The 11,709-nt window shown below is 35.9% G+C and overlaps 1 protein-coding gene across 1 annotated transcript; it reads right to left on the bottom strand.

Moving 5' to 3' along the window:
- Positions 1-2,797: 2,797 nt before the first annotated feature.
- LOC131067186 (uncharacterized) lies at positions 2,798-3,250 on the bottom strand. The gene has a single exon (XM_058002137.2). The coding sequence runs from the start codon at positions 3,248-3,250 to the stop codon at positions 2,798-2,800; it is 453 nt and encodes a 150-aa protein (XP_057858120.2).
- Positions 3,251-11,709: the final 8,459 nt, after the last annotated feature.

The following is an 11,709-nucleotide window of genomic DNA, read 5'->3' as shown; positions in this document are numbered from 1 at the left end:
TATTCATGGGAAAGCTAAGAAAAGTATACTTTGTTGGTATCATCATCTATGAACCTTTCAAACTTCTTCTTAGCCAACCTCATGATAATAGTGAGCTACATGGCAACATTGTAAAAAAAATTCTTCACAAAGACTCAGTAAGAAACCTACACTTCCCCTCAAATTTCTCCTCATTCCTAAGAGACTAACTCATTGACAAACTTGGGGAAGGATTTGGCCAACAAACAAGACTCAGTCACAAATGACTGAGATCTCATACACTTTTGGCTCTGCGAGACCAAGGTGGATGAACCTAGGCAATGTCAGAACAACTAACAACTTTAAAAGAAGACATTGTTAGTAAAATAATAGTTATTTGGGAAACTAGTAAAAAGAAGATGTTGTTTGGCTGCATACAAAAGGAATGAAATAGGAGGATATTCCAATGCCTAGGAAAAGTAGAAGTTGAGGTGAAAGTTAAAATTGAAGGGCTAGTGGTGAAGCTACTCACAATAGCTACATGAAGTAGACATTGAGAGAGAGTATATTCACAAATTGGGATGATGAGATAACCAAATCATTTATGGACCTTAAAGCTCCCCTTATTAATGAGGTTGGGAAGGCTAATCTTCCTAGTAATCTAGTAGATAATGTCATATGAACTGAGTCAGATATTAGATGCATAAAAATGGGAATTCAAGGTTAAAAGTGGGACAACATGTATAGCGAGATACAATGAGGGTAAAACTCTAAATGAGGTCCATTTGAACATCTGAGAGTGATGAGCAATAATGAGGCCAAATTTAGAGTTGCTCTATCGAGACTTAAGTTTGGGTTAGAAATTAGGGCCAACACACTTCATCTTGAAGGAGGCTCCATCATCGCGATTAATGCAAGTAGGCAAGGAATTCAATTCCATATTGGAAATTGAAGAGGTGGCTAAGGCTGATTAAGGAAATTTCTAATAGACCTTAGGAGTTTAGAGTCTAGCACATTTATAGGGAAGGATATTAAGTTGCAGATGAATTTTCCAAGGAAGTTGCTAAGGTCTATACTAGGACTAGATAAGAGGTGGGCGATAGTGAGGTGGATAGAGTAGGAAGTGAATGTCCTTATATGTCCAATGGATCATTGCAACCCGCAAGTTGGTCCTTATAAACCAACAAGAATAAAGTTTTCTTATTATTTTCATTACCCTTAATTAATCCTAGTTTTACCTTATGGCCATTTTCGATTACTAATGTTGACAAAGAAGAATGGACTATACTTTGACTTCTTTATTAAAAAAGTAACATTTATTCCATAATTTCTATAAAAATAATTTAATAAAAAAAATTATTATATAATAGAGATTGTTAAATCTAATAGTGTTTTAATATTATTTTATTTACCCTTTGTTAGTCCTAGTTTTATCTTACTGTCAATTTAGATTATTAATATTAAAGAGGAGAATGGATTATACTTTGTGGTACCTTTTTATTAGAAAAATGAAATATATTCAAACATTTTTATAAAAATAATTTAATAAAAAATTTGATTATTTAATAGAGATTGTCAAATCTATAAAAACTAATTTAAACATATGTATACATGTAAATATATATCTTCAATATAATAAACATTTTGATGATTTTTTATAAATATAAAATATAAATATTAAAGACTTCAATATATTTTTATTGAAAATTATATAAATCAAATATATGATTTTGTCAAAAGGTTGCACTTCAATTGGTTAAGTACAATTGGTGACCATGATGACATGTGAGCCCCCTACATGCGACTAATCAACTGAATGGAACTTGTGGTTTAGACGTATGATATCCACCTAATATTGTTAATTTTGTTATATAAAGATAGAGATGTTAATATCTATGTACTTTAATTGTTTCTCAAAAAAATTAAATTTCTTTAATCAAAACAAAACAACTTAATTTCTTTTTAAATCAATAAATTTAAATATTTCTATATTAAATTATTTTTAATCTTAATTTTTATTAAATTGATTAAAAAAAAATTAAAAATGTTAGACCCCTCTACATATAGCTACTTAGTCGAAGGCAACTTGTGGTTTAGATATACACTGCCTACCTCATATTGTTGTAATATGCTATATAAAGATAGAGATGCAAACATATATATACTCCAAATTATTCCAAAAAATTTACAATCTCTTAAGTGAAAATAAAAATAACAAATTTATTGTTAAATCAATAAAATAAAAAAATTTCCTTCATTAACAGGGCCATCAAGAATGATCTTCCCCAGAATCATTGGAGCCAGTTGACATGGATTGCTCTGGATGAAAAGTGGAAGATCAAGATCAATTTTGATGGAGCATTGAAGGAGAACTCGATACATGGAAGCATTGGATGCATTAAACATGACCGCAATGGAATTATTCATGTGGAAAGATCAAGGCACCTGAGAGAAACCTCCAATAATCTTACAGAGTTCAAAGTGGCCCTTTTTGTCCTAAATCTAGGGAAAGGAATGAAATGCGAGGTGACTGCATGTTGAAGGATACTCCCTAATTACTATCAGTTCCATCATACAAAACTTGACTCTAAACTGGCAGCAAGCTCAAACAATTCTCTATCATTTACATCACCATCAAATGGCTTTACCAAAATGCCATTCTCTGGTTGAAATTCACACCTTGGATTAACATCAACCATGAAAACATCCTTCAAATGCAAATCCCTAATCCTATGAGAAGGATTGATCTTGGTCAAATCTTTCACATAAACATCATCTAGGTGAGTGCATGAATCCCTATACAAACGACCGTCTATAATGAAATCAATATCAAGTTTGTCTAGTATAGATCTGCATATTTTTTCTGTGCATCTATAAAAATAACGATTTTATATTTTTTAGCCAATTCAGCCAAGAAACTTTCCACACCAGGCCTTTTCAAGACATAATAAGGAACTATTTCTCCCAATCCAATTGCAATATCATGAATGAATGAAATAGCAAAGTCATAATATTGGAGAGGCTCATGGCTTGCCTTTACCAGAACATCAAACAATTCCAACATGATTATTTTCTTCCCACTGCAATGGGGAGCTAATTCCTTAACATTATAGCTCCCATTCAAAGCCTCATATGTTCGTATGGTATCCCTCACATCGCTACACATAACCACTATTTTAAAAAAATCTATGACCCTGAAAAGATATCTGTGTATAAGTTCGCCATAAAATGGCTTCACCGGAAAAGTATTTTCCAGTTGCAGTTTATAGCTTTCTGGCTCATCATCCACCATGAAAAGTTTCTTTAGATCTCTTCCAAGCTTAGAAAGATCTTTGACAACTACTCCTTGGGCTTCTATATCGCAGGAGTCTTAGATCTATTGAATTATTAATGTCTATTATGTCTAGAATTGGGTCTGCGAATTCCTTGGTGGTTGAAGTGAAGATAACTATTTTGAAATTGCTTTCGGTTAGTTGTTGTAGAAGTTGGTCTAACCCAGGCCTTTTCTGGATGTAGCATGTGATGTTGGGATTCTCTTGGAGTGGCAATATGAAGTCATAGTGTGGGAGAGGACTGAAGCGTACGTTTATAGCTTTTTTTTCCATGTCCAAGACTATGGTTTTGGCTTTTCTTGTGGTAGTGTTGTTATTATCATCCATTCGGGCTCTTAGTTCAAATGCGCCATCGGTGACTGTATTGTTCATCTTGTGAAGAAGAGTTGAGATTCGAGACAAATTTCTTAATATAGTAGATTTCAATCATACAAATTTCTTACAAACAAAAGATAAAAGGAAGATGTGGGGAAAGAAATCTATGGATTGCCTTATAGAGAGGTTTCCTATTGAATATACAAGGTTTCTTGCTGTAGTAGATTTCAATATTATTTTGTACGAGATGTTGGAGTAAATAGTTAATTAGATTAAGTTTAATTTAGATAGAAGTCATATTTTAGTTGTATTTAATATTTCCTAGGTTGTATTATTGTTTGCATCAGGGTAGTTATCAATGGTAGTTATATCTACCTTATCTTCTATTGCACTTTATGGGTGCTCTCATTCTATTGTTTATATAAATTTAATATATTTCATCTTATTTGATGATATAATTGGTTCTCCTGTAAAGATTTCTGCAAATTGTGATCCTGACTAAGTAGCATCTCCAACATGATATCGTAGTCGTTCGGGGGGCCTATACAAATTTTTTGGTCACATGCCCATATCAAAGGCCCAAATTCCATTGTACCATCAACAGATCTCATCCACTTGGCATGGTGAGGGCATCCTTGATAGATGACCTTATACTCATATTTCTTGTCTTTAAGGCAATGGTCACTACATTTTCTGGGCCCACAAGCATTATTCTTGGGTGATCGACTCTTCTCATTTCTTGCTGTGGGTATCTCACTCTGACAAAAATAAGAAGTGCAGAAAATTGCATACTAAACGGGTAAATTATCTTTTGTATTAATTTTTAGGAATTACAGAGTTACAACAATTTTTAAAAATTGGATATCAAAACATGCCTTCGAACAACTTAACACAATCGCATTGCAGAGTCTTACTCTAAGACAACTTACTAAATATAGTAAGTATCACTCGCGCAACTACATGTAAAAAACATGTCAAAATTACTATTTATAATATGTTTCCTAACAAAACTTAGAAGGTCGTGATCAATCACACAACTAGCTAAGAAGGCCATGATGACTCAACCACTGCTAGATGAGAGCCCAATTTGAACTTCACATTCAACACTCCACCGTTGGTGCTTCTCTAAAGTTGATGACCTATAGTGTAAACCTCACTTGGTGGATGATCTGTGCAGACCCAGCCTGAGTTAGGCATAGCCTTGTCCAGGCTCCTTAGCCAGCTTCATGGTCGGGCAAAGCGCTTCAGCATTCAGGGTTTGCTTTTTTATATTCAAAGCATTATTTTGTAAACAATTTTAATTAGGCTCTAATCATCACATGCAATCGAGCTCCTATTATGGTTGGAGTGTTTTCTTATTGGAGGTAGTGATTGTCCTTGGTGGCTTGTTCAAGTGGCTATGTCTTTCGTTGGCAGATCCGATGGTATATTAGTTATTTAATTACTTTAAGGCTTTGGTCAAACTAGTCAATACTACATTGTTCTCGTGCCTTGTTTTAGACTGGGTAGCTCGGATAGTTATTTCCATACCCAGATTTAGATATAATTTGATTTCCCTAGGGACTTCTAGAAAGTTCTTAACTAAAATTTTCCAAAAAAGTTGTTAATTAGAAATTTCTAGAAATTCATTAATTATATACTTTTGGAAAGTAGTTAATTAGAGTCCAAAATAAACTTAGCCATAATATTAATCATGTCCATTGGTTTCACAATGAGAAGGTTATAAAACGGGATCAAAGGGTATTTGGAAAACATAATTTTGTAAAAAGATTTGCACTAATAGCAAAGGCGCAGTGAGAGTGTAGGATACAACAATTTAGAGGAATTACAATGGTAAAAATTGAGGGAAGAATTTTTGGAGACAAAATATTGTCAAAGCTCTACCAGTATAAGGCAAGTGGTATATGTATCTCTTGATTTGTTGAAGTTTAATCTAATTTCTCTCCTGCTGAACTGCTTTTCCCTTCGAGGATTTTATAGGGACAATTTGTCCAAAAATATCATGTTTATTATTTTGCATATTTTTTGTTCTTGTGTTTTTATTTGTGAAATTGCAATTGTGTTATTTTCAATATTAGCTGTGAATTAATTTTTCAGCAGTCAAATAATCTATATAGATAGGAGGTTGATAATCAGTAATTGCAATAGATTTTTTACATGGTATCAAAGCATATCTGAGGGGAAAAAAAGTTTGGCACAGGCACAGGAAGATAAAATTGAGGGTTTATAAAACCCAATTCAGCCTCTTCTGAATTATTTTGGGTTTTACTATTTTTGAGATGGCCTTAGCAGGTTTAAGAGGTTTGGACAAATTGGAACGAGCCTCAAATTTTGGTGTTTGGAAAGCCAAAAAAAATTAATTACAAGAAGAGAATGGTATCAAGGAATATGTTACCAGTGATATCCCTGTACCTTCAGATTCAACACAGCTCTCAGCATACAAGAAGTATGATGCCAAGGCGGGGAGGCTAATCCTTGATGGTGTTAAGGATCATATAGTTTTGCATATCGCAGAGTTAGATACAGTGAAGAAGATGTGGGACACCATTCTTAATCTATACCAAAATGCTACCACTAACTGAAAATTGATTCTTAGGAAGAAGTTGAGGAATACCTGGATAAATAAGGGAGAAGATGTCACAAGTTACCTCACTAGACTTATACTTGTCAAGGATGAGCTAGCAGTTGTCGGAGATAAACCAAATGCTGATGAGATACTATGCATAGCCCTAAATGGGTTTACTAAGAAGTGGGATGTCTTTGTTCAATTTATTAATGGACGAGACACCTTACTAAGTTAGGATCAACCTTGGAGTGATTTCACTTGTTAGGAGCTTAGACTAAGTCTTGTCAGTGGAACCAATAGTAAAAGTCAGAAAAGTGAGGTGGAACAGGAAAATGTGGCCCTAGCAGTAAAAGGGAAAGCGAAGAAGGGGTATAATGAAGGATAGAATCCAAAAGATGAGAAGAAGAGAAAGTATTTCTCTAAGATCGAATACTATGGTTTTCATGAATTTGTCCACTATGTCAATCATTGCCAAAAAGGGAAGAAAAATGAAAAGAAACAAAATAAAAAGATGACAACTTCAATAAGCGTAGATGATATTCTAGTACAATGGAGGATGAGGTTTCTCTCATAGCTTGTCTGGCTAGCTCAACCTCAGAAGGTGTTTGGTATATAGACAGTGGGGCATCATTTCATATGACAGGAATTAGAGAGTACTTCTGCATTTATAAGGAGGAGGACATCAGAATTTAGATTTCTATGAGGAACAACTCCAAACTTAATCCAGTTGTGAAAGTGACTAGTTTATTTCAAAGGGAGAATGGCAAGTCGATTCCAATTCATGATGTGTTGTATGTGTTAGGCTTGGGTATGAATCTGATTTTTGTATTTACCCTTCAAGATAAAGGGTACAATGTACTTTTTAGAGGGATGCATGTGTTAATCAAGGATAAGGATTGTAAATCACCCATAGTTATTGGAGTTAGGAGCTGTCAACTTTATAGGTTGCCGTCTAACACTCCTAACACACTTATGAGCAGTAGTAATCCTGGAGCTCGAGGAGAGCTATGACATAGGAGTATCGGCCATATATATCATGGATCACTTAAATTTCTTCATGAAACAATGATAGGAGTTCCAGACATGAGCACAGATAATGATGATGTATGTAAGTGATGTGTGTTGGGGAAGTTTGTGAAAGCATCTTTTCCAAGGAGTGACACCACATCGAAGGGTGTTCTTGATCTAGTACATTTAGACATATGTGGACTGATGTTGATGAAATCTCTCATAGGATACGAATACTTTGTAACTTTTATTGATAATTTCTCTAGAAAGACCTGGATATACTTCTTGAAGACAAAGGATGCGGTCTTCAATCACTTCCAAGAGTTCAAAGCTCTTGTGGAAAATTCAGCAAGAAGGAAGGTGAAGGTTCTTTTGTCAGACAATGGAGATGAGTACAAAGGGAAAGAGTTCCAGGAATTCTATACCAAGGAAGGAATCAAGAGAGAGTGGACCATTCCTTACAACCCACAGTAGAATGGGGTTGTTGAGAAGAAGAATCATTCTATATCAAAGGCAGCAAGGGCTATGTTGTATGACCAAGATATGTCATGTTACCTATGGGTAAAGGCATGCAATATGATAATATACATACAGAACATGGTTCCACATAAGGTACTAGGGAATATGACACTAGAGGAAGCGTTGACTGGGAAGAACCCAGATGTCAGACACTTCAAGATATTTGGGAGTTTGGCATATTATCACATTCTAGTGGATACAAGTTTCAAGTTAGATAAGACTATAGAGATGGGGTACTTTGTGGGGTATAGCGAGACCTCAAAGGCATATTAAATATTTATTCTAGAGATCAGGAGAATTATAGTAGGGTGTGATATCAAATTCATGGAGGTCAAGGCATTTGTGAGGTCCAAATATTTACCAATAGATGATGAGAGTTAGTAGCCAATAGAAGCTACAAGGATCGTTCAATAGGCTCAGTGGAAGCAAAGCACGAGTATAGTTACTAGCACAAGCACAGGCTCTGGTGTTGAGTTCCAAAAATATGGAGCAATAGATGCAGCAAATCCAAGAGATGCAATAGGAAGACATGGGGACTGATATTTCATGCTCTACAGTTGGCAGTAGGAACCGTGAGGTTCAAAAAACACATAGGGATACACAGGAGTTTGTGGGTGCTCCTAGGACAAGCAATAGACAAAGGAGACAACCTACTAGATTTAATGATTATATGGCTTTAATCAATGATTTGGTAGATGGCAAGCCTTCTAGTTAGTAGGAGGTTGCACAACAATAGGTGTGGCGAGATGTGATGGTTGAGGAGTATACCTCAATAATGTAAAACCATTTGTGGGAGGTTGTTCCTAGACCAATAGATAGGGTGGTGGTTGGATCATGTTGGATCTATAAGATCAAGAATGGTGCAAATGGTATCATCAAGAAATACAAGGCAAGGTTTGTGGCTAAGGGGTTCTCTCAAAAGAAGGGAACAGACTACAAGGAGACATTCACTCCAGTGGCCAGGTGTACTTCAATACGAGCTGTGATCTCACTTGCAGCATAGATGGGATTGCAGAAACATCTAATGGATGTCAAGGCGTCTTTTCTTAATGGAGAGTTGAAAGAAGAGGTATACGTAGAACAACTAGAAGGCTTTGTAGCATACAACAGCAAGACCCATGTGTGTAGATTAAAGAGAGATTCGTATGGGCTCAAGTAGGCTCCCAAGGCGCGGTATGAGTGCATTGATAGTTACTTGTAGGGAATGGGCTTCATGAAGAGTGAGGCAGATGCTAACCTCTACTACTTGGTAGTTCGGGGTGAGGTTCTCATTCTTGTTCTATATGTAGACGACTTGTTCCTAACAAGTTCATTGGGGCTCATAGAGGAGTGCAAACGGGACCTTGCAACAAAGTTTGAGATGAACGATTTGGGACTTACGCACTAATTTCTAGGCATTAGGGTGTGGTAGATAGATGGAGAGATTTTCCTTGGGCAAGGGAAATACTGCATTGAAATCTCAAGGAAGTTTGAGATGGAGGATTTTAGAGCCATGTCTACACCCATGATCATGAATTGGAAGAAGGTAGACACATCTAGTGAGAAGGATGTAGACCCTACCTTATACAAGAAGTTGATTGGTTCTCTCATGTATTTGGTCAACACTAGGCTAGATAAATCCTTTGCAGTAAAATCTCTTAGTCAGTTTATGGTTGAGCCAAAGAGAGTGCATTGGACACTGGCAAAGCATGTGTTGTGCTATTTTCCTAGTACAATCGAGTATAGAACTAGATATGCTCAAGGTGATGGAATCAAGTTGATAGGCTTTACTGATGTAGACTGGGCAGGTAGTACAATGGATAGGAAAAGAATTTTAGGGTGTTGCTTTAGTTTGGGATCAAGAGTTGTCTCTTGGTGCAATAGGAAGTAGAAGTCCATGGCTCTGAGTTCTGCAGAAGTAGAATACATAATAGCTAGAATGGAAACTTGTGAGGCTATTTGGCTTTGAAAGTTTCTATTAGCCTTGTCTGGTCAGAAGGTTGAGACTATGGTGATACATTATGACAATCAGAGTTGCATCAAATTATCTGAGAATCGGGTGTTTCACGACAAGTCTAAGCATATATACATCAGGCATCACTTCATCAGGGATTGCGTAAAACAGAGGATTGTTCAGCTACAATATATACCTACAGATTAATAGGTAGCAGACATCTTGACAAAGGCATTAGGGAAGGCAAAATTCATCTTCTTTAAAGATAAGTTGGATGTTATGCAAAACACCTTCTTCTCTAAGAGGAAGTGTTAGATTGGGTAGCTCGGACAGTTCTTTCCATACCCAGATTTAGAAATAATTTGATTTTCCTAGGGACTTCTAGAAAGTTCTTAATTAGAATTTTTAAGAAAGTTGTTAATTATAAATTTCTAGAAAGTTATTAATTATAGACTTTTGGAAAATTATTAATTAGAGTCGAGAATAATCTTAGTCGTTGATTAAGATTAATCATGGCCATTGATTTTGTAAACAGATTTGCAGTGATAGCAAAGGCATAGTGAAAGCATAGGATAGAATAATAGACGAATTGCAAGTAAGGAGCTCTCCTGTAGAACTGGTTTTCGGTTTGTGTGTTTTTATTTGTGAAATTGCAATTATGTTAATTTTGGTATTAGCTATGAATTAATTTTTCAGCAGTCAAATAATGCATATAGATAGGAGATTGATAGTCAGTAATTGTAATAGGTTTTTCACACCTTATCGATCAAGGATTCTCAGATATTTGTCAACCCTCCATCGCTTTACATGTACTTGATGATAGGTTTATGAATGCTCGATGTTTTACATTATTGCAGAATTCGGGCAGATCTAGATCTCTCATGCCTTTATAGGCTCTTTTACTTATTGGTTTTGTATTCATGTCAGCCTCATACATATCTTCTCGCTGTTAGTGATCAGTCAATGTTATTGTTAAATGGTGCAAATTCCTATGCTGGACAAACCGCGTTTCCAATTGGCATTTGATTGGTATGTCTATTGCATCATTTGTATCATTGGTTATGTGCAATGTATTTGTAAGGTATGCTAGGATAAGGTGTTTCAACCTTGGACTTTTAATATTGGTTATTTAATAATATGATGTGATGCATGTGATGTAGTAGGTAAACATTAATAACTCGTCTCATCTGCAGATATGAGTAGATTTACACTACGATGACCAAACGAAGGTGACATTATAGCAAGAACATGTGAGAATGTGTCTATCAAACTTTGATGACATAGAGCTCAATGCTATTTATACCCCTCTGCAGCTCTACTAGTGACTCATGCATATCGAATGGAGTGATACAGAGTATGTCATCAACTATAGACACACTTATTAGGCTTGTCTACAATAAACGTCAGATGTCATTTTTGGGGAAAGTATCTGAGATAAGACTCATAAGAATCCTTAACTCCTCTCACTATCTGGTCATCCATGCAGTGGAGAAAATCTTGGGGGGTGATTTTTTGAGGGCATGTCATAGGCACATGGTCAACACTGATATATCCCCCATGTTACTGGTGATAGTCAGGTAGAAATGGGGGAAACGAATGCGGGGAAAAAATTATATGCCAGAACGTGTTTAAGAACCCTTATCTAGGGAAAATTGATGACATCCTAGACAACATGGATGAGCAGAAGAGGATCCCTGTCCTTCAAGACTGTTATGTGGTCAATAGGAAGGTGAAAAAGCTACCTCTAGTCAACACTACAGAGCCATAATTGATCGAAGGAAAGAAGCTAACCATTCCTAGAAATATGGCTTTCTAAAGAAATTAATGGTAATTATGCTGAATAAGGGCAAATGAATAAAAGAGCTATTTATGAAGTGAGAGTTCAGAGTGCGATAAGGAGGGAGAGATGGAATTCGGCATTGTGATAAAAGAGGAGATGGCGAAGGCTAACGAAGAAGATGATCCCTCTCGCATTGTAGAACTGTTAGCCCATTAAGGCTGTAGCCCAGAATGCCCAATCAAAGCCCGTGCCGAGAAAACGAGGAGGATCAAGAAACCATAAAGACCCTATTAATAGG

The sequence above is a fragment of the Cryptomeria japonica genome, chromosome 3 (genome assembly GCF_030272615.1).
Source record: "Cryptomeria japonica chromosome 3, Sugi_1.0, whole genome shotgun sequence".
In the NCBI taxonomy this organism is placed as follows: Eukaryota; Viridiplantae; Streptophyta; class Pinopsida; order Cupressales; family Cupressaceae; genus Cryptomeria; species Cryptomeria japonica.
This window is presented reverse-complemented; position numbering and strand designations above follow the sequence as displayed.

What these genes read in the sequence shown, in the direction of transcription:
- LOC131067186 (XM_058002137.2), bottom strand. Translation starts at nt 3,250, where the DNA reads ATGGTGGATGATGAGCCAGAAAGCTATAAACTGCAACTGGAAAATACT.